At 46.4% G+C, this 23,008-nt stretch overlaps 1 protein-coding gene across 1 annotated transcript in view; it reads left to right on the top strand.

The window, feature by feature from the left end:
* The window catches only part of LOC115195245 (tetratricopeptide repeat protein 21B), a 64,406-nt gene that overhangs the window by 32,064 nt on the left and 9,334 nt on the right, over positions 1-23,008 (top strand). Inside the window, exons 27-32 of the mRNA XM_029755021.1 lie at positions 3,623-3,865; positions 4,877-5,068; positions 8,376-8,486; positions 10,202-10,283; positions 12,998-13,148; positions 20,253-20,414. Coding sequence (XP_029610881.1) covers positions 3,623-3,865; positions 4,877-5,068; positions 8,376-8,486; positions 10,202-10,283; positions 12,998-13,148; positions 20,253-20,414 — 941 coding nt within the window. The remainder of the gene's footprint in view (positions 1-3,622; positions 3,866-4,876; positions 5,069-8,375; positions 8,487-10,201; positions 10,284-12,997; positions 13,149-20,252; positions 20,415-23,008) is intronic.

The raw sequence follows: 23,008 nt of genomic DNA, 5'->3' as shown, positions 1-23,008 counted from the left end.
TCTTGGGGCTGTGCCGTCCATCTTGGGGCTGTGCCGTCCATCTTGGGGCTGTGCCGTCCATCTTGGGGCTGTGCCGTCCATCTTGGGGCTGTGCCGTCCATCTTGGGGCTGTGCCGTCCATCTTGGGGCTGTGTCGTCCATCTTGGGGCTGTGCCCTCCATCTTGGGGCTGTGTCGTCCATGATGACAACAGGGCCTCCAGGACTGAAGTTTCTCTTAGTTTGGTTCCACTGTGTATCTGTTGTTAAGGTCTTCTCTCATTACCCTTTTCATCTCCTTGGTCAGGGATGGCTCCATATCTTTTTCCACCAGAACATCACGGGTGCCGTGGTCCAGGACAGGCTTGATGGCTGACAGTGTCACTCGTGTCTCTGAGCAAGTTTACAGATGCACTTCCCTCAGAGGTTCAAGAATCTGGCACAGTTGTTCCATGACACTTATGTCGGCATCTTTGGGTCATCAGATGCCATGTTCCTCTTTCTCCAGCCAGTGTCGCACAGACTGGTTGCTGTTGGCTGAGGAAACGCTCACAGCATCTTGTGTGTAGATCCCCCATCGGGTCACCACATCATGGATCAGAGCCTTCTGTGGCATGTTGAGGGCAGCTTGCTTTTCTCTCAGTTCTCTCCTTCTCCTCCAGGTCCGTGAGAAGCCTTGGACCAGATGACGGCAGGCCTTGACTGCTGTGTCAACTCTCTGAATTTTCAGAACCTTTGAGTTGGCCGGGTTCAAATGATGGCCAAAGCACCCAAAGCCACAGATCTGGGAACTCTTCAAAAGCCTTGATCATGTTTGTTGCGTTGTCTGTGGTTATGCAGACCAGGTCTTGTTAATCACCCACTCTTCCAGCATATTCTCCAAAAACACTGTTGTGAGCCAAGTGATCTTCTGGGAAGAACTGTGTTTCCAGGCAGTTTGATTCCAGTTGCCAGTCTGGGGTGAGGTAATGGATAGTGAAGCTGATGGAGGGTTGAGCACCCCCAGCTTTCACTGGTCCAGAGGTCAGTAGTTGCAGAAACCATGTGCCTTTGAGCTAAACTTTTTCCAACATTAACCTGGTTGTACAGGTTTGGGATTTCAGTCTTGGAAAATAATGTTTGTGATGTCACTTTGTAGTGAGGCACGGCAACCTTCATCAGCCTCAGAAAGACAGGCCTCTCAACAATATGAAATGGCATCATGTCCTTTGCAGTGTAATATGAAAGGGCTGCGGTGAGGTCTTGAGCATGTTTTGATGTGGATGAATAAGCAGCCTGCCTTTTAAACGCTTCCTGGAGTGTCTGTGTCACAACTGTAGACGAGGAGGGACCAGTAGCATCACTGGGTTTGCCTGCTGCACGCCCACTGTGTAAACAAGAGAATAGAAAATGTTTAATGTTATAATTATTATTATTATTATTATTCACACACACACACACACACACACACACACACACACACACACACACAGTCCATCTTCTGTGTTGCATTTGAGTGTATGCAATGACCCCATGCACAATTTAAATAAATACAAATGAGTCTTAAGAAGACAGTGATAGTACTTGCAATGAGCCCAACAATTGACATAAATACAGGAGCCTTGTAAAGGAGTCTTGTAGGGGAGTCTTGTAAAGGAGTCTTGTAGGGGAGTCTTGCAGGGGAGTCTTGCAGGGGAGTCTTGCAGGGGAGTCTTGCAGGGGAGTCTTGTATAAGGGTCTATATCGTTTCTCCTGTTGGAACACTTTTACAACCAAGTTGACGACTCCGGATTTTAAATGAACAGAATATGTTGGTTGGGTGACTAAACTACATGACGTTATCGTGTGCAATGGGCGAATAGAGTCTGCAGACACACCACGCATATAGCAGCAGAACAACGTGTAGTGTTTTTACCAGAGTAGGTAACACTGGATGCTTCAGTTTACATTAATGACACGCTATTAGCAAGTTAGACAGACAAACCATGACATTTTCCCCCATTCCCAAGTCCTCACATCATGCATTGAGCTAAAAGTTACCTTGCACTTGACTAAACTTACCTTGCATTAGCTATAAAGTAGTGGTTGGTGGTCACAAAGATGACTCAAGAGATTTGAAGTGTTGCCCCCTTTCGCAGCAATTATTTTAGTTGTATGTTCTGCAGACAGGGTGACCATCTTCGAATAAGTTTCCGTCAGCACTCTTGTAAAACCCAAAATACGACCACACTTCAGATTTGGTCCTATTAGAAGGTTAAAAACTCTCCCGAGCCACTTCCTGTCACTTCCTTCCACCTTTTCACAGAAAACAAACCCCACGTTGCAGCTGCGCCGGCGTCAGACTGTTGGCAACTTTGGTTGATGCTGGACAGTATTTCCCGTGAGTTTTTGAAACCGTGGTAATCAAACACGGTTTTAATGATAATTAAAATTTGAAACGGTATTACTAACCGTCAGGAATTTTACCTTGGTTTATCGTGAAAACCATTACAGACTACAAAGGGACGCACAGTCGAGAGCTGCCCAGTGATACAAGTCTACCAGACGAGCTAAACTACTTCTATGCTCGCTTCGAGGCAAATAACACTGAAACATGCATCAGAGCACCAGCTGTTCCGGAAGACTGTGTGATAACGCACTCCGCAGCCGATGTAAGAACTTTAAACAGGTCAACATTCACAAAGCCGCAAGGCCAGACGGATTACCAGGACGTGTACGCCGAGCATACACTGACCAACTGGCAAGTGTCTTCACTGACATTTTCAACCTCTCCCAGTCTGAGTCTGTAATACCAACATGTTTCAAGCAGACCACCATAGTCCCTGTGAGCAAGAACACTAAGGTAACCTGTCTAAATGACTACCAACCCATAGCACTAACTTCTGTAGCCATGAAATGCTTTGAAAGACTGGTCATGGCTCACATCAACACCATTATCCCAGAAACCCTAGACCCACTCCAATTTCCATACTGCCCCAACAGATCCACAGATGATATGATCTCTATTGCACTCCACACTGCCCTTTCCCGCCTGGACAAAAGGAACACCTATGTGAGAATGCTGTTCATTGACTACAGCTCAGCGTTCAACACCATAGTGCCCTCAAAGCTCATCACTAAGCTAAGAACCCTGGGACTAAACACCTCCCTCTGCAATGAAAATGGCATCGAGGTGTATCGAGGTGTACCCAGTTGCAGAGGGAGGTGTTTAGTCCCAGGGTTCTTAGCTTAGTGATGAGCTTTGAGGGCACTATGGTGTTGAACACTGAGCTGTAGTCAATGAACAGTATTCTCACAGAGATGTTCCTTTTGTCCAGGTGTGAAAGGGCAGTGTGGAGTGCAGTAGAGATTGCATCATCTGTGGATCTGTTGTTGCGGTATGCAAATTGAAGTGGGTCTAGGGTTTCTGGGATGATGGTGTTGATGTGAGCCATGACCAGCCTTTCAAAGCACTTCATGGCTACCGATGTGAGTAGTCATTTAGACAGTCCCTGTGCCCAAGAAAGTGAAGGTAACCTATGGTCAGTCACTATGAGAGTGTTTATATGAAACCTGGTTGTTCCTGCAGACTATCAGTCACTGAGAGTATTTATGTCTAACCTGATTTGTCCTGTAGGCTGTCAGTCACTATGAGAGTATTTATATCTAACCCAATTGGTCATGCAGGCTGTCCGTCACTATGAGAGTGCAGTGAAGCTGGGTGGTCATGACTCTCTGGTGGTGGACCTGGTAGAGCTGCTACTGAAGCTGCGTCAGTATGGCAAGGCCCAGAGGACTCTGATGACCGCTCTGCACTATGATGATGGTACACTGACCGTCTCCAGCCTGATGAGCAACGTGCAGTACTTTCTGCTGTTAGCCAGAGCACACTATGCTGACCAGGGATCAGTCCAGGAAACACTAGAGAAGGTAAGGCTTAGAGTTATGGTTACTCTGGAGAAGGTCAGGGTTAGGGTTACTCTGGAGAAGGTCAGGGTTAGAGTTACTCTGGAGAAGGTCAGGGTTAGAGTTACTCTGGAGAAGGTCAGGGTTAGAGTTATGGTTACTCTGGAGAAGGTCAGGGTTAGAGTTACTCAGGAGAAGGGCAGGGTTAGAGTTACTCTGGAGAAGGTCAGGGTTAGCGTTACTCTGGAGAAGGTCAGGGTTAGAGTTATGGTTACTCTGGAGAAGGTCAGGGTTAGCGTTACTCTGGAGAAGGTCAGGGTTAGCGTTACTCTGGAGAAGGTCAGGGTTAGAGTTATGGTTACTCTGGAGAAGGTCAGGGTTAGCGTTACTCTGGAGAAGGTCAGGGTTAGCGTTACTCTGGAGAAGGTCAGGGTTAGAGTTATGGTTACTCTGGAGAAGATCAGGGTTAGAGTTACTCTGGAGAAGGGCAGGGTTAGAGTTACTCTGGAGAAGGTCAGGGTTAGAGTTATGGTTACTCTGGAGAAGGTCAGGGTTAGAGTTACTCTGGAGAAGGTCAGGGTTAGAGTTACTCTGGAGAAGGTCAGGGTTAGAGTTAGGGTTACTCTGGAGAAGGTCAGGGTTAGAGTTACTATGGAGAAGGTCAGCGTTAGGGTTACTATGGAGAAGGTCATAGTTAGAGTTACTATGGAGAAGGTCAGAGTTAGGGTTACTATGGAGAAGGTCGGAGTTAGGGTTACTCTGGAGAAGGTCAGAGTTAGGGTTACTATGGAGAAGGTCAGAGTTAGGGTTACTATGGAGAAGGTCAGAGTTAGGGTTACTATGGAGAAGCTGGGCTCACTACGCTGATCAGTCCAGGACACCTTAGAGAAGGTCTTAGAACAATGTTGATACAGTCATTTTCCACTCGTGTTAATGTTGTCTGTAGCATCTCTCAGAATGACTGGAGCTAGTTTGTGACAGTGTAACAAGTTCTATGTGAGGAGGACTTTCTTTCACGGTGTCCGTCTCTCCCAGGCCTACAGCGTCCAGCTGAGCGTCCTGAAGCGTTGTCAGACAGAGAGCCCAGAGCTGCTGGAGCAGGAGAGGACCGTGCTGTGCTCCATCTGTTGTCAGCTGGCCAGACACTACCGTAGCAGGACCCATGTAGACAGGACCAAGAATTACTACAACCAGGCTATAGTAGCCATCGGGAGGACAGACAACAAGGTTAGTATTACTACAACCAGGCTATAGTAGCCATCAGGAGGACAACAAGGTTAGTATTACTACAACCAGGCTATAGTAGCCATCAGGAGGACAACAAGGTTAGTATTACTACAACCAGGCTATAGTAGCCATCAGGAGGACAAGGTTAGTATTACTACAACCAGGCTATAGTAGCCATCAGGAGGACAAGGTTAGTATTACTACAACCAGGCTATAGTAGCCATCAGGAGGACAACAAGGTTAGTATTACTACAACCAGGCTATAGTAGCCATCAGGAGGACAACAAGGTTAGTATTACTACAACCAGGCTATAGTAGCCATCAGGAGGACAGACAACAAGGTTAGTATTACTACAACCAGGCTATAGTAGCCATCAGGAGGACAACAAGGTTAGTATTACTACAACCAGGCTATAGTAGCCATCAGGAGGACAACAAGGTTAGTATTACTACAACCAGGCTATAGTAGCCATCAGGAGGACAACAAGGTTAGTATTACTACAACCAGGCTATAGTAGCCATCAGGAGGACAAGGTTAGTATTACTACAACCAGGCTATAGTAGCCATCAGGAGGACAAGGTTAGTATTACTACAACCAGGCTATAGTAGCCATCAGGAGGACAACAAGGTTAGTATTACTACAACCAGGCTATAGTAGCCATCAGGAGGACAACAAGGTTAGTATTACTACAACCAGGCTATAGTAGCCATCAGGAGGACAACAAGGTTAGTATTACTACAACCAGGCTATAGTAGCCATCAGGAGGACAACAAGGTTAGTATTACTACAACCAGGCTATAGTAGCCATCAGGAGGACAACAAGGTTAGTATTACTACAACCAGGCTATAGTAGCCATCAGGAGGACAACAAGGTTAGTATTACTACAACCAGGCTATAGTAGCCATCAGGAGGACAAGGTTAGTATTACTACAACCAGGCTATAGTAGCCATCAGGAGGACAAGGTTAGTATTACTACAACCAGGCTATAGTAGCCATCAGGAGGACAACAAGGTTAGTATTACTACAACCAGGCTATAGTAGCCATCAGGAGGACAACAAGGTTAGTATTACTACAACCAGGCTATAGTAGCCATCAGGAGGACAACAAGGTTAGTATTACTACAACCAGGCTATAGTAGCCATCAGGAGGACAACAAGGTTAGTATTACTACAACCAGGCTATAGTAGCCATCAGGAGGACAACAAGGTTAGTATTACTACAACCAGGCTATAGTAGCCATCAGGAGGACAGACAACAAGGTTAGTATTACTACAACCAGGCTATAGTAGCCATCAGGAGGACAGACAACAAGGTTAGTATTACTACAACCAGGCTATAGTAGCCATCAGGAGGACAACAAGGTTAGTATTACTACAACCAGGCTATAGTAGCCATCAGGAGGACAACAAGGTTAGTATTACTACAACCAGGCTATAGTAGCCATCAGGAGGACAACAAGGTTAGTATTACTACAACCAGGCTATAGTAGCCATCAGGAGGACAGACAGGAAGTGAGGAGTGTGGGCAGTTTGTCTTGTCATTTTCTCTGTAACTAGAGAACTGATCTAGCGTGTGTGTGTGTGTGTGAGTGTGTGTGTGTGCGCGTGTGTGTGTATATATACAGTTGAAGTCTGAAGTTTTTCATACACCTTAGCCAAATACATTTAAACTCAGTTTTTCTCAATTCCTGACATTTAATCCTAGTAAAAATTCCCTGTTTTTGGTTAGTTAGGATCACCACTTTATTTTAAGAATATGAAATGTCAGAATAATAGTAGAGAGAATTTATTTATTTCACCTTTTATTTATTTCATCACATTCCCAGTGGGTCAGAAGTTTACATACACTCAATTAGTATTTGATAGCATTGCCTTTAAATTGTTTAACTTGGGTCAAACATTTCGGGTAGCCTTCCACAAGCTTCCCACAATAAGTTGGGTGAATTCTGGCCCATTCCTCCTGACAGAGCTGGTGTAACTGAGTCAGGTTTGTAGGCCTCCATGCTCGCACACACTTTTTCAGTTCTGCCCACACATTTTCTATAGGACTGAGGTCAGGGCTTTGTGATGGCCACTCCAATACCTTGACTTTGTTGTCCTTAAGCCATTTTGAAACAACTTTGGAAGTATGCTTGGGGTCATTGTCCATTTGGAAGATCCATTTGTGACCAAGCTTTAACTTCCTGACTGAAGCAACATCTCAAGACATCAATACATCCACATCATTGTCCTCCCTCATAATGCCATCTATTTTGTGAAGTGCACCAGTCCCTCCTGCAGCAAAGCACCCCCACAACATGATGCTGCCACCCCCGTGCTTCACGGTTGGGATGGTGTTCTTCGGCTTGCAATCCTCCCCCTTTTTCCTCCAAACATAACGGTGGTCATTATGGCCAAACAGTTCTATTTTTGTTTCATCAGACCAGAGGACATTTCTCCAAAAAGTACGATCTTTGTCCCCATGTGCAGTTGCAAACCGTAGTCTGGCTTTTTTATGGCGGTTTTGGAGCAGTGGCTTCTTCCTTGCTGAGCGGCCTTTCAGGTTATGTCGATATAGGACTCGTTTTACTGTGGATATAGATACTTTTGTACCTGTTTCCTCTGGCGTCTTCACAAGGTCCTTTGCTGTCTTTCTGGGATTGATTTGCACTTTTTGTACCAAAGTACATTCATCTGTAGGAGACAGAACGCGTCTCCTTCCTGAGTGGTATGACGGTTGCGTGGTCCCATGGTGTTTATACTTGCATACTATTCTTTGTACAGATGAACGTGGTACCTTCAGGCGTTTGGAAATTGCTCCCAAGGATGAACCAGACTTGTGGAGGTCTACAATTTTTTGTCTGAGGTCTTGGCTGATTTCTTTTGATTTTCCCATGATGTCAAGCAAAGAGGCACTGAGTTTGAAGGTAGGCCTTGAAATACATCCAAAGGTACACCTCTAATTGACTCAAATGATGTCAATTAGCCTATCAGAAGCTTCTAAAGCCATTACATAATTTTCTGGAATTTTCCAAGCTGTTTAAAAGCACAGTCAACTTAGTGTATGTAAACCTCTGACCCACTGAAATTGTGATACAGTGAATTATAAGTGAAATAATCTGTCTGTAAACAATTGTTGGAAAAATGACTTGTGTCATGCACAAAGTAGATGTCCTAACCGACTCGACAAAACTATAGTTTGTTAACAAGAAATGTGTGGAGTGGTTGAAAAACGAGTTTTAATGACTCAAACCTAAGTGGATGTAAACTTCCGACTTCAACTGTATCTATATTCTGTAGATCTGATCTATACTCCCCTCTCAGATCAGTCTGGAGTTGGCCCAGTTCTACCTGGAGAATGGGAAGACAGATGAAGCCCTGATGCAGGTAGAGGAGGTGCTGGTAAAGGATGCCCTCCACCCTGACGCCACAATGGTACAATCCTCTCTCCTCTATATACACTATATATGCAAAAGTATGTGGACACCCATTCAAGTTAGTGGATTTGGATATTTCAGCCGCACACGTTGCTGACAGGTGTATAAAATTGAACACACAGCCATGCAATCTCCATAGACAAACATTGGCAGTAGAATGGCCTTACTGAAGAGCTCAGTGACTTCAAACGTGGCACCGTCATAGGATGCCACCTTTCCAACAAGTCAGTTCGTCAAATTTCTGCCCTGCTAGAGCTGCCCTGGTCAACTGTATGTACTGTTATTGTGAAGTGGAAACGTCTAGGAGCAACAACGGCTCAGCCGCGAAGTGGTAGGCCACACGAGCTCACAGAATGGAACCGCCGAGTGCTGTAGCGCATTATCATTGTCTGTCTTCGGTTGCAACACTCAGTACAGAGTTCACAAACTTCCTCTGGAAGCAAATCAGCACAAGAACTGTTCGTTGGGAGCTTCATGAAATGGGCTTTCATGGCCGAGCAGCCGCACACAAGCCTAAGATCTCCATGCACAATACCAAGCGTCGGCTGGAGTGGTGTGAAGTTTGCCTCCGTTGTACTCTGGAGCAGTGGAAACGCAGTCCAACGTACGAATCTGGGTTTGGCCGATGCCAGGAGAACGTTACCTGCCCCAATGCATAGTGCCAACTGTAAAGTTTGGTGGAGGAATAATGGTCTGGAGCTGTTTTTCATGGTTCGGGCCCCTTAGTTCCAGTGAAGTGAAATCTTAATGCTACAGCATACAATGACATTCTAGACAATTCTGTGCTTCCAACTTTGTGGCAACTTTGTGGCAACAATGGTTTAGTCCTCTCTCCTCTATATAACATCCCCCAGAAGCTACAATGGTTTAGTCCTCTCTCCTCTATATAACATCCCCCAGAGGCCATAATGGTTTAGTCCTCTATATAACATCCCCCAGAGCCCATAATGGTTTAGTCCTCTCTCCTCTATATAACATCCCCCAGAGGCCACAATGGTTTAGTCCTCTCTCCTCTATATAACATCCCCCTGACGCCACAATGGTTTAGTCCTCTCTCCTCTATATAACATCCCCCAGAGGTCATAATGGTTTAGTCCTCTATATAACATCCCCCAGAGGCCATAATGGTTTAGTCCTCTCTCCTCTATATAACATCCCCCAGGGGCCATAATGGTTTAGTCCTCTATATAACATCCCCCAGAGCCCATAATGGTTTAGTCCTCTCTCCTCTATATAACATCCCCCAGGGGCCATAATGGTTTAGTCCTCTCTCCTCTGTATAACATCCCCCAGAGGTCATAATGGTTTAGTCCTCTATATAACATCCCCCAGGGGCCATAATGGTTTAGTCCTCTATATAACATCCCCCAGAGCCCATAATGGTTTAGTCCTCTCTCCTCTATATAACATCCCCCAGAGCCCATAATGGTTTAGTCCTCTCTCCTCTGTATAACATCCCCCTGACGCCATAATGGTTTAGTCCTCTATATAACATCCCCCAGGGGCCATAATGGTTTAGTCCTCTATATAACATCCCACAGGGGCCATAATGGTTTAGTCCTCTATATAACATCCCCCAGAGGCCACAATGGTTTAGTCCTCTATATAACATCCCCCAGAGGCCATAATGGTTTAGTCCTCTCTCCTATTTGTACGTGCTAGAGCACACTGGGAAGGTTGACATAATCGTCATGTTCCTGTGTCTGCCTGAAGGTGTACGGAGATATCAAGTTGAAGGAGGAGAAGTTTGATGAGTCTGTGGAGATATACCTTGGACTGATGGACAGATGCCCAGGTACATGATGCCCAGGAACATGTTATATTTTAAACATACTACCGTTATTAGGACTCATGGTGTTTATTTGGATCCTGTCTGGGATCCTGTCTGGGATCCTGTCTGGGTACCTTACCCAGGGGGTATTCAAATCTTACCCTACGAGGTCCAGATTACAGCTGTTTTTCTGTTCTACCTGATAATTATTTGCACCAACCTGGTGTCCCAGGTCTAAATCAGTCCCTGATTAGAGGGTGATCACCCACCTGGTGTCCCAGGTCTAAATCAGTCACTGATTAGAGGGTGATCACCCACCTGGTGTCCCAGGTCTAAATTTTTCAATAAGCATTTTTCTACGGCTGGCCATGCTTTCCACCTAACTACCCCTACTGCATTCAACAGCACTGCACCCCCCACAGCTACTCGCCCAAGCCTCCCCCATTTCTCCTTCTCCCAAATCCATTCAGCTGATGTTCTGAAAGAGCTGCAAAATCTGGACCCCTACAAATCAGTCGTCTGAGATTCCCATAGATTGGAAAGCAGCTGCTGTCATCCCCCTCTTCAAAGGTGACACTCTTGACCCAAATTGCTACAGACCTATATCCATCCTACCCTGCCTTTCTAAGGTCTTCGAAAGCCAAGTCAACAAACAGATTACCGACTATTTCGAATCCCACCGCACCCTCTCCGCTATGCAATCTGGTTTCAGAGCTGGTCATGGGTGCACCTCAGCCACGCTCAAGGTCCTAAATGACATCGTAACCGCCATCGATAAGAAACAATACTGTGCTGCCGTATTCATTGACCTGGCCAAAGCTTTTGACTCTGTTAATCACCACATCCTCATCGGCAGACTTAGTAGCCTTGGTTTCTCAAACGATTGCGTCGCCTGGTTCACCAACTACTTCTCTGACAGAGTTCAGTGTGTCAAATCGGAGGGCCTACTGTCTGGACCTCTGGCAGTCTCTATGGGGGTACCACAGGGTTCAATTCTTGGGCCAACTCTTTTCTCTGTATACATAAATGATGTCGCTCTTGCTGCTGGTGAATCTCTGATCCACCTCTACGCAGACGACACCATTCTGTATACTTCTGGCCCTTCTTTGGACACTGTGTTAACAACCCTCCAGACGAGCTTCAATGCCATTCAACTCTCCTTCCGTGGTCTCCAACTGCTCCTAAACACAAGTAAAACTAAATGCATGCTCTTCAACCGATCGCTGCCTGCACCTGCCCGCCCATCCAGCATAACTTCTCTGGACGGTTCTAACTTAGAATTTGTGGACAACTACAAATACCTAGGTGTCTGGTTAGACTGTAAACTCTCCTTCCAGACTCACATCAATCATCTCCAATCCAAAGTGAAATCTAGAATTGGCTTCCTATTTCGCAACAAAGCATCCTTCACTCATGCTGCCAAACATACCCTCGTAAAACTGACCATCCTACCAATCCTCGACTTCGGCGATGTCATTTACAAAATAGCCTCCAATACCCTACTCAACAAGCTGGATGCAGTCTATCACAGTGCCATCCGTTTTGTCACCAAAGCCCCATATACAACCCACCACTGCGACCTGTATGCTCTTGTTGGCTGGCCTTCACTTCATAATCGTCGCCAAACACATTGGCTCCAGGTCATCTACAAGACCCTGCTAGGTAAAGTCCCCCCTTATCTCCGCTCACTGGTCACCATAGCAGCACCCACCTGTAGCACGCGCTCCAGCAGGTATATCTCTCTGGTCACCCCCAAAGCCAATTCCTCCTTTGGCCGCCTCTCCTTCCAGTTCTCTGCTGCCAATGATTGGAACGAATTACAAAAATCTCTGAAACTGGAAACACTTATCTCCCTCACTAGCTTTAAGCACCAGCTGTCAGAGCAGCTCACAGATCACTGCACCTGTACATAGCCCATCTATAATTTAACCCAAACAACTACCTCTTCCCCTACTGTATTTATTTATTTTATTTATTTTGCTCCTTTGCATCATATTATTTATATTTTAACTTTTAACTTTCTTCAAACTACAAATCTACCATTCCAGTGTTTTTCTTGCCATACTTTATTTACTTTGCCACCATGGCATTTTTTTGCCTTCACCTCCCTTATCTCACATCATTTGCTCACATTGTATATAGTCTTATTTTTTTTTCTACTGCATCATTGATTGTATGTTGTTTTACTCCATGTGTAACTCTGTGTTTTTGTATGTTGTCGAACTGCTTTGCTTTATCTTGGCCAGGTCGCAATTGTAAATGAGAACTTGTTCTCAACTTGCCTACCTGGTTAAATAAAGGTGAAATAATTTTTTTTTTTTAAAAATCAGTCCCTGATTAGAGGGTGATCACCCACCTGGTGTCCCAGGTCTAAATCAGTCCCTGATTAGAGGGGAATCACCCACCTGGTGTCCCAGGTCTAAATCAGTCCCTGATTAGAGGGGGAGTCATCCACCTGGTGTCCCAGGTCTAAATCAGTCCCTGTTCAGAGGGGAATCACCCACCTGGTGTCCCAGGTCTAAATCAGTCCCTGATTAGAGGGGGAATCACCCACCTGGTGTCCCAGGTCTAAATCAGTCCCTGATTAGAGGGTGATCATCCACCTGGTGTCCCAGGTCTAAATCAGTCCCTGATTAGAGGGGATGAATTTAAAAAGCAGTGGCTTCCAGACCTAGACCTTGAATTCAATGTACATATAGTCTATACTGCTGTGTAATGGTGTTGGTACTGTCCCATAGATAACTACGTGTTCCTGGCCAAGTGTATCCAGGTGCTGAGACGGTCAGCCAGACTGGATGACGCCCTGGCCTTGTTTCAAGCCTGTGAGCTCCACGACCACGGAGCTACCACTGAGCCTGGATATAACTACTGTAAAGGCCTTTACTACTGGTGAGAGTCCAATACAACTACTACTGTAAAGGCCTTTACTACTGGTGAGAGTCCAATACAACTACTACTGTAAAGGCCTTTACTACTGGTGTCTAATACAACTACTACTGTAAAGGCCTTTACTACTGGTGTCTAATACAACTACTACTGTAAAGGCCTTTGCTACTGGTGTCTAATACAACTACTACTGTAAAGGCCTTTACTACTGGTGTCTAATACAACTACTACTGTAAAGGCCTTTGCTACTGGTGAGAGTCCAATACAACTACTACTGTAAAGGCCTTTACTACTGGTGTCTAATACAACTACTACTGTAAAGGCCTTTACTACTGGTGTCTAATACAACTACTACTGTAAAGGCCTTTACTACTGGTGAGAGTCCAATACAACTACTACTGTAAAGGCCTTTACTACTGGTGTCTAATACAACTACTACTGTAAAGGCCTTTACTACTGGTGAGAGTCCAATACAACTACTACTGTAAAGGCCTTTACTACTGGTGAGAGTCTAATACAACTACTACTGTAAAGGCCTTTACTACTGGTGAGAGTCCAATACAACTACTACTGTAAAGGCCTTTACTACTGGTGAGAGTCTAATATCCAAAAGTTATAAGGAAGAGGAATACGACACAGATGTCCTTTCTCTCTTCTACTTTTCATTATAGCTGTATAGAACTAGCTGTATAGAACTAGCTGTATAGAACTAGCTGTATAGTGAGTGTCTAGTCTAGCTGTATAGTGAGTGTCTAGTCTAGCTGTATAGTGAGTGTCTAGTCTCTAGCTGTATAGTGAGTGTCTAGTCTAGCTGTATAGTGAGTGTCTAGTCTCTAGCTGTATAGTGAGTGTCTAGTCTCTAGCTGTATAGTGAGTGTCTAGTCTAGCTGTATAGTGAGTGTCTAGTCTCTAGCTGTATAGTGAGTGTCTAGTCTCTAGCTGTATAGTGAGTGTCTAGTCTAGCTGTATAGTGAGTGTCTAGTCTAGCTGTATAGTGAGTGTCTAGTCTAGCTGTATAGTGAGTGTCTAGTCTAGCTGTATAGTGAGTGTCTAGTCTAGCTGTATAGTGAGTGTCTAGTCTAGCTGTATAGTGAGTGTCTAGTCTAGCTGTATAGTGAGTGTCTAGTCTCTAGCTGTATAGTGAGTGTCTAGTCTCTAGCTGTATAGTGAGTGTCTAGTCTCTAGCTGTATAGTGAGTGTCTAGTCTAGCTGTATAGTGAGTGTCTAGTCTAGCTGTATAGTGAGTGTCTAGTCTAGCTGTATAGTGAGTGTCTAGTCTAGCTGTATAGTGAGTGTCTAGTCTCTAGCTGTATAGTGAGTGTCTAGTCTAGCTGTATAGTGAGTGTCTAGTCTCTAGCTGTATAGTGAGTGTCTAGTCTAGCTGTATAGTGAGTGTCTAGTCTAGCTGTATAGTGAGTGTCTAGTCTAGCTGTATAGTGAGTGTCTAGTCTAGCTGTATAGTGAGTGTCTAGTCTAGCTGTATAGTGAGTGTCTAGTCTAGCTGTATAGTGAGTGTCTAGTCTCTAGCTGTATAGTGAGTGTCTAGTCTAGCTGTATAGTGAGTGTCTAGTCTAGCTGTATAGTGAGTGTCTAGTCTAGCTGTATAGTGAGTGTCTAGTCTAGCTGTATAGTGAGTGTCTAGTCTCTAGCTGTATAGTGAGTGTCTAGTCTCTAGCTGTATAGTGAGTGTCTAGTCTAGCTGTATAGTGAGTGTCTAGTCTCTAGCTGTATAGTGAGTGTCTAGTTTCTATCTGTATAGTGAGTGTCTAGTCTAGCTGTATAGAACTAGCTGTGTAGTGAGTGTCTAGTGTCTAGCTGTATAGTGAGTGTCTAGTCTAGCTGTATAGTGAGTGTCTAGTCTCTAGCTGTATAGTGAGTGTCTAGTTTCTAGCTGTATAGTGAGTGTCTAGTCTAGCTGTATAGAACTAGCTGTGTAGTGAGTGTCTAGTGTCTAGCTGTATAGTGAGTGTCTAGTCTAGCTGTATAGTGAGTGTCTAGTCTAGCTGTATAGTGAGTGTCTAGTCTAGCTGTATAGTGAGTGTCTAGTCTAGCTGTATAGTGAGTGTCTAGTCTCTAGCTGTATAGTGAGTGTCTAGTCTCTAGCTGTATAGTGAGTGTCTAGTCTCTAGCTGTGTAGTGAGTGTCTAGTCTCTAGCTGTATAGTGAGTGTCTAGTCTCTAGCTGTATAGTGAGTGTCTAGTCTAGCTGTATAGTGAGTGTCTAGTCTCTAGCTGTATAGTGAGTGTCTAGTTTCTAGCTGTATAGTGAGTGTCTAGTCTAGCTGTATAGAACTAGCTGTGTAGTGAGTGTCTAGTGTCTAGCTGTATAGTGAGTGTCTAGTCTAGCTGTATAGTGAGTGTCTAGTCTCTAGCTGTATAGTGAGTGTCTAGTCTAGCTGTATAGTGAGTGTCTAGTCTAGCTGTATAGTGAGTGTCTAGTTTCTAGCTGTATAGTGAGTGTCTAGTCTCTAGCTGTATAGAACTAGCTGTATAGTGAGTGTCTAGTCTCTAGCTGTATAGTGAGTGTCTAGTCTCTAGCTGTATAGTGAGTGTCTAGTCTCTAGCTGTATAGTGAGTGTCTAGTCTAGCTGTATAGTGAGTGTCTAGTCTAGCTGTATAGTGAGTGTCTAGTCTCTAGCTGTATAGTGAGTGTCTAGTCTCTAGCTGTATAGTGAGTGTCTAGTCTAGCTGTATAGTGAGTGTCTAGTCTCTAGCTGTATAGTGCACTTCCGGTTTGGAGCGAGCAGTCGCACTACGCTTCACTCCACAGGTAATATTACACTTCACTACATTACAACGGTTTGATTTGTTTGATCCGAGCAATTCTTTTATTTTCTTAGCTAGCTACATAGCCGTCTTTGTATCTAAGATAATCGTGTAGCTTAGAGTAATTATCGAAGTTAGCTATCTTCGTCCTCCTAACGTAGTCATCACTGCTAGCTAGCTAGTCAACACTGCTAGCTAGCCAACCAGCCAACTTCCACCGACTAGCTGCACTATCTATTACATTACAACGGAACGACTTGACTAGTGTAGTGTTAGTGAGCCAGCTACTTAGTTGTCTTTGCATCTAAGATAATTGTGTAGTTTAGAGTAATTATTAGTAAGTAGCCAGCCGCGACGCCAGACGTAGTCAACACACCTAGTCATCACCAGACGTAGTCAACACACCTAGTCATCATTAATCCACTGCTAGCTAGCTAGCCAACAGCTAGCCAACCGTTACCGACTAGCAGCGCTGTAGATACCAATACTTTACAACGGAACGATTTGACTAGTGCAGTGTTGGCTAGCTAGCTACATAGTTGTCTCTGTCATAGCTTGATAATTGTGTAGTTTAGTAATTACCGAGGTTAGCTAGCCAGCTATTGCCGTCCCCCGCGACGCCATTTTTCCTAACCCAGCCAACTAGTAACACTGTAGAAACTAAAATACATTACAAAGGAACGTCTTGATTAGTGTTATGCTAGCTAGCCACAAAGTTGCTTTTGTATCATGACAAGGTGTAGTACTGAAACTATCGAGGTCACCTAGCCAGCTACACCTAGCCAGCTACACGGTCAAACAAAGTCAACAACGCAGCCACTGCTAGCTAGCCTACTCCACCAGCCAGCAGTACTGTATCATTTTCGTCATTTTAGTCAATAGATTTTCTGCAACGTAAGCTTAACTTTCTGAACATTCGAGACGTGTAGTCCACTTGTCATTCCAATCTCCTTTGCATTAGCGTAGCCTCTTCTGTAGCTTGTCAACTATGTGTCTGTCGATCCCGGTTCTCTCCACTCTGCACAGGCCATACAAACGCTTCACACCGCGTGGCCGCTGCCACTCTAACCTGGTGGTCCCAGCGCGCACGACCCACGTGGAGTTCCAGGTCTCCGGCAGCCTCTGGAACTGCCGGTCTGCGGCCAACAAGGCTGAGTTCATCTCAGCCTATGCTACCCTCCAGTCCCTAGACTTCCTGGCGCTGACGGAAACATGGATCACCACAGATAACACTGCTACTCCTACTGCTCTCTCCTCGTCTGGCCACGTGTTCTCGCATACCCCTAGAGCATCGAGCCAGCGGGGTGGTGGCACTGGAATCCTCATCTCTCCCAAGTGGACATTCTCTCTTTCTCCCCTGACCCATCTGTCTATCTCCTCATTTGAATTCCATGCTGTCACAGTTACCAGCCCTTTCAAGCTTAACATCCTCATCATTTATCGCCCTCCAGGTTCCCTTGGAGAGTTCATCAATGAGCTTGACGCCTTGATAAGTTCCTTCCCTGAGGATGGCTCACCTCTCACAGTTCTGGGTGACTTTAACCTCCCCACGTCTACCTTCGACTCATTCCTCTCTGCCTCCTTCTTTCCACTCCTCTCCTCTTTTGACCTCACCCTCTCACCTTCCCCCCCTACTCACAAGGCAGGCAATACGCTTGACCTCATATTTACTAGATGCTGTTCTTCCACTAATCTCATTGCAACTCCTCTCCAAGTCTCCGACCACTACCTTGTATCCTTTTCCCTCTCGCTCTCATCAAAAACTTCTCACTCTGCCCCTACTCGGATGGTATTGCGCCGTCCCAACCTTCGCTCTCTCTCTCCTGCTACTCTCTCCTCTTCCATCCTATCATCTCTTCCCTCTGCTCAAACCTTCTCCAACCTATCTCCTGATTTTGCCTCCTCAACCCTCCTCTCCTCCCTCTCTGCATCCTTTGATTTTCTCTGTCCCCTATCCTCCAGGCCGGCTCGGTCCTCCCCTCCTGCTCCGTGGCTCGACGACTCACTGCGAGCTCACAGAACAGGGCTCCGGGCAGCCGAGCGGAAATGGAGGAAAACTCGCCTCCCTGCGGACCTCGCATCCTTTCACTCCCTCCTCTCTACATTTTCCTCTTCTGTCTCTGCTGCTAAAGCCACTTTCTACCACTCTAAATTCCAAGCATCTGCCTCTAACCCTAGGAAGCTTTTTGCTACCTTCTCCTCCCTCCTGAATCCTCCTCCCCCTCCCCCCCCCTCCTCCCTCACTGCGGATGACTTCGTCAACCATTTTGAAAAGAAGGTTGACGACATCCGATCCTCATTTGCTAAGTCAAGCGACACCGCTGGTCCTGCTCACACTGCCCTACCCTGTGCTTTGACCTCTTTCTCCCCTCTCTCTCCAGATGAAATCTCGCGTCTTGTGACGGCCGGCCGCCCAACAACCTGCCCACTTGACCCTATCCCCTCCTCTCTTCTCCAGACCATTTCCGGAGACCTTCTCCCCTACCTCACCTCGCTCATCAACTCATCCTTGACCGCTGGCTACGTCCCTTCCGTCTTCAAGAGAGCGAGAGTTGCACCCCTTCTGAAAAAAACCTACACTCGATCCCTCCGATATCAACAACTACAGACCAGTATCCCTTCTTTCTTTTCTCTCCAAAACTCTTGAACGTGCCGTCCTTGGCCAGCTCTCCTGCTATCTCTCTCAGAACGACCTTCTTGATCCTAATCAGTCAGGTTTCAAGACTGGGCATTCAACTGAGACTGCTCTTCTCTGTGTCACGGAGGCTCTCCGCACTGCTAAAGCTAACTCTCTCCTCTGCTCTCATCCTTCTAGACCTATCTGCTGCCTTTGATACTGTGAACCATCAGATCCTCCTCTCCACCCTCTCCGAGCTGGGCATCTCCGGCGCGGCCCACGCTTGGATTGCGTCCTACCTGACAGGTCGCTCCTACCAGGTGGCGTGGCGAGAAGCTGTCTCCGCACCACGTGCTCTCACCACTGGTGTCCCCCAGGGCTCTGTTCTAGGCCCTCTCCTATTCTCGCTATACACCAAGTCACTTGGCTCTGTCATATCCTCACACGGTCTCTCCTATCATTGCTATGCAGACGACACACAATTAATCTTCTCCTTTCCCCCTTCTGACAACCAGGTGGCGAATCGCATCTCTGCATGTCTGGCAGACATATCAGTGTGGATGACGGATCACCACCTCAAGCTGAACCTCGGCAAGACGGAGCTGCTCTTCCTCCCGGGGAAGGACTGCCCGTTCCATGATCTCGCCATCACGGTTGACAACTCCCTTGTGTCCTCCTCCCAGAGTGCTAAGAACCTTGGCGTGATCCTGGACAACACCCTGTCATTCTCCACTAACATCAAGGCGGTGACCCGATCCTGTAGGTTCATGCTCTACAACATTCGCAGAGTACGACCCTGCCTCACACAGGAAGCGGCGCAGGTCCTAATCCAGGCCCTTGTCATCTCCCGTCTGGATTACTGCAACTCGCTGTTGGCTGGGCTCCCTGCCTGTGCCATCAAACCCCTACAACTCATCCAGAACGCCGCAGCCCGTCTGGTGTTCAACCTTCCCAAGTTCTCTCACGTCACCCCGCTCCTCCGCTCTCTCCACTGGCTTCCAGTTGAAGCTCGCATCCGCTACAAGACCATGGTGCTTGCCTACGGAGCTGTGAGGGGAACGGCACCTCCGTACCTTCAGGCTCTGATCAGGCCCTACACCCAAACAAGGGCACTGCGTTCATCCACCTCTGGCCTGCTCGCCTCCCTACCTCTGAGGAAGCACAGTTCCCGCTCAGCCCAGTCAAAACTGTTTGCCGCTCTGGCACCCCAATGGTGGAACAATCTCCCTCACGATGCCAGGACAGCGGAGTCAATCACCACCTTCCGGAGACACCTGAAACCCCACCTCTTTAAGGAATACCTGGGATAGGATACTATTGTAAAGTGGATACCTGGGATAAGCACTATTGTAAAGTGTTTGTTCTACTGGATATTATAGGTGAATGCACCAATTTGTAAGTCGCTCTGGATAAGAGCGTCTGCTAAATGACTTAAATGTAAATGTAAATGTAGTGAGTGTCTAGTCTAGCTGTATAGTGAGTGTCTAGTCTCTAGCTGTATAGAACTAGCTGTATAGTGAGTGTCTAGTCTCTAGCTGTATAGTGAGTGTCTAGTCTCTAGCTGTATAGTGAGTGTCTAGTCTAGCTGTATAGTGAGTGTCTAGTCTAGCTGTATAGTTAGTGTCTAGTCTCTAGCTCTATAATGAGTGTCTAGTTTCTATCTGTATAGAACCCCTGGCTGACAGAATAAGATATGGTTAAAAAATCGACCTCTCCTCCCTCCAGGCATGTGTACAGGGTGAGTGAGGCTCTGTTCCATCTGAACAAGGCCCGGCGGGACAACGAGTGGGGAGATCAGGCTATGGAGCTCATGATCCGCATCTGTCTCAACCCAGACAACGAGGTCATCGGAGGGGAGGTGTTTGAGACACCCCAGGAGGAGTGGAGGTACGGCATGGCTTCTAGAGGAATGGCGGGGTTTCTAGGGGTACGGCGGGGCTTCTAGGGGTACCGCAGGGCTTCTAGAGGAATGGCAGGGCTTCTCGGGGTACCGCAGGGCTTCTAGGGGTACGGCGGGGCTTCTAGGGGTACGGCGGGGCTTCTAGAGGTACGGCATGGCTTCTAGAGGTACGGCGGGGCTTCTAGAGGTACGGCAGGGCTTCTAGAGGTTCTAGAGGTACGGCGGGGCTTCTAGAGGTACCGCAGGGCTTCTAGGGGTATGGCGGGGCTTCTAGGGGTACCGCAGGGCTTCTAGAGGAATGGCAGGGCTTCTAGAGGAATGGCAGGGCTTCTAGAGGTACCGCAGGGCTTCTAGGGGTACGCCGGGGCTTCTAGGGGTTCTAGAGGTACGGCTGGGCTTCTAGAGGTACCGCAGGGCTTCTAGAGGTACGGCGGGGCTTCTAGAGATACGGCGGGGCTTCTAGGGGTACGGCGGGGCTTCTAGGGATACGGCAGGGCTTCTAGGGGTACGGCAGGGCTTCTAGGGGTACGGCGGGGCTTCTAGGGATACGGCAGGGCTTCTAGAGGTATGGCGGGGCTTTTTAGAGACACGGCAGGGCTTTTTAGAGACACGGCGGGGCTTTTTAGAGACACGGCGGGGCTTCTAGGGGTACGGCGGGGCTTCTAGGGGTACGGCGGGGCTTCTAGGGGTACGGCGGGGCTTCTAGGGATACGGCGGGGCTTCTAGGGGTACGGCGGGGCTTCTAGGGGTACGGCGGGGCTTCTAGGGGTACGGCGGGGCTTCTAGTGGTACGTCAGGGCTTCTAGTGGTACGTCAGGGCTTCTAGAGGTACCGCAGGGCATCAGAGTCAGAGGAGATAATGATGTACAGTGCTTTTAGAAGGTATTCCCACCCCTTGACTTTTACCACATTTTGTTGTGTTATAGATTACATTTAAAATTTATTACATTTTGATTATTTTGTCACTGGCCTACACAAATTACTCCACAATACTAACCTAATTGACAGAGTGAAAAGAAGGAAGCCTGTACAGAATAAATATATTCCAAAACATGCCTTGTGTTTGCAACAAGTCACTAAAGTCATACTGCAAAAAATTTGGCAAAGCAATTAACTTTTTCCCCTGAATACAAAGTGTTATGTTTGGAGCAAATCCAACAGAACACATTACTGAGTACCACTCTCCATATTTCCAAGCATAGTGGTGGCTGCATCATGTTATGGGTATGCTTGTAATTGTTAAGGACTGGGGAGTTTTCCAGGATAAAAAATAAATGGAATTGAGGTAAGCCCGGGCAAAATCCTGCTTTCCACCAGACACTGGGAGATGAATTCACCTTTCAGCAGGACAATAACCTAAAACACAAGGCCAAATCTACACTGGAGTTGCTTACCAAGAAGACAGTGAGTGTTCCTGAGTGGCCGAGTTACAGTTTTGACTTAAATCTACTTGAAAATCTATGGCAAGACTTGAAAATGGCTGTCTAGCAATGGTCACCAATTTGACAGAGCTTGAAGAATTTTGAAAACAACAATGGGAAAATGTTGCACAATCCAGGTGTGGAAAGCTCTTAGAGGCTTACCCAGAAACACTCACAGCTCTAATCGCTGCCAAAGGTTATTCTATCAAGTATTGATTCAGGTGTATAAGTACTTATGTTAATTAGATATTTCTGTATTTCATTTTCAATCAATTTTCAAACATTTCTAAAAACATGAATGGCCAAGAAAAACTACTAAAAACATGTTTTCACTTTCTCAATATAAGTTATTGTGTGTAGATGGGTGAGAAAAAAACAATGTTAATACATTATGACCTCAGGCTGTAACACAACAGAATGTAGTCAAGGGGTTTGAGTTACTTTCTGAAGGCACTACACACGCATGCTGGCACTAAGACCGCACTCAATGAGCTGTGTAAGGCCATAAGCAAACAGGAAAACACTCATCCAGAGGCGGCGCTCCTAGTGGCCGGAGACTTTAATGCAGGGAAACTCTAATCCGTTTTACCTCATTTCTACCAGCATGTTAAATGTGCAACCAGAGGGGGTAAAACACTCTAGGCCACCTTTACTCCACACACAGAGACACATACAAAGCTCTCCCTTGCCCTCCATTTGGCAAATCTGACCATAATTCTATCCTCCTGATTCCTGTTTACAAGCAAAAAATAAAGCAGGAAGCACCAGTGACTCTGTCAATAAGTAAATTGACAGATGAAGCAGATGCTAAGCTACAGGACTGTTTTGCACAGACTGGAATATGTTCCGGGATTCTTACACCACATCAGTCACTGGCTTCATCAATAAGTGCATCGTTGACATTGTCCCCACTGTGACTGTACGAACATACCCCAACCAGAAGCCATGGATTACAGGCAACATCCGCACTGAGCTAAAGGGTAGAGCTGCTGCCTTCAAGGAGCAGGACTCAAACCCGGACGCTTGTAAGAAATCCCGCTACACCCTTAGACGAACCATCAAACAGGCAAAGCGCCAATACAGGACTAAGGTTACCTTGGTGTTCTTGCTCACAGGGACTATGATGGTCTGCTTGAAACATGTTGGTATTAAAGACTCAG

The sequence above is a fragment of the Salmo trutta genome, chromosome 6, assembly GCF_901001165.1.
Source record: "Salmo trutta chromosome 6, fSalTru1.1, whole genome shotgun sequence".
In the NCBI taxonomy this organism is placed as follows: domain Eukaryota; kingdom Metazoa; phylum Chordata; class Actinopteri; order Salmoniformes; family Salmonidae; genus Salmo; species Salmo trutta.
This window is presented reverse-complemented; position numbering and strand designations above follow the sequence as displayed.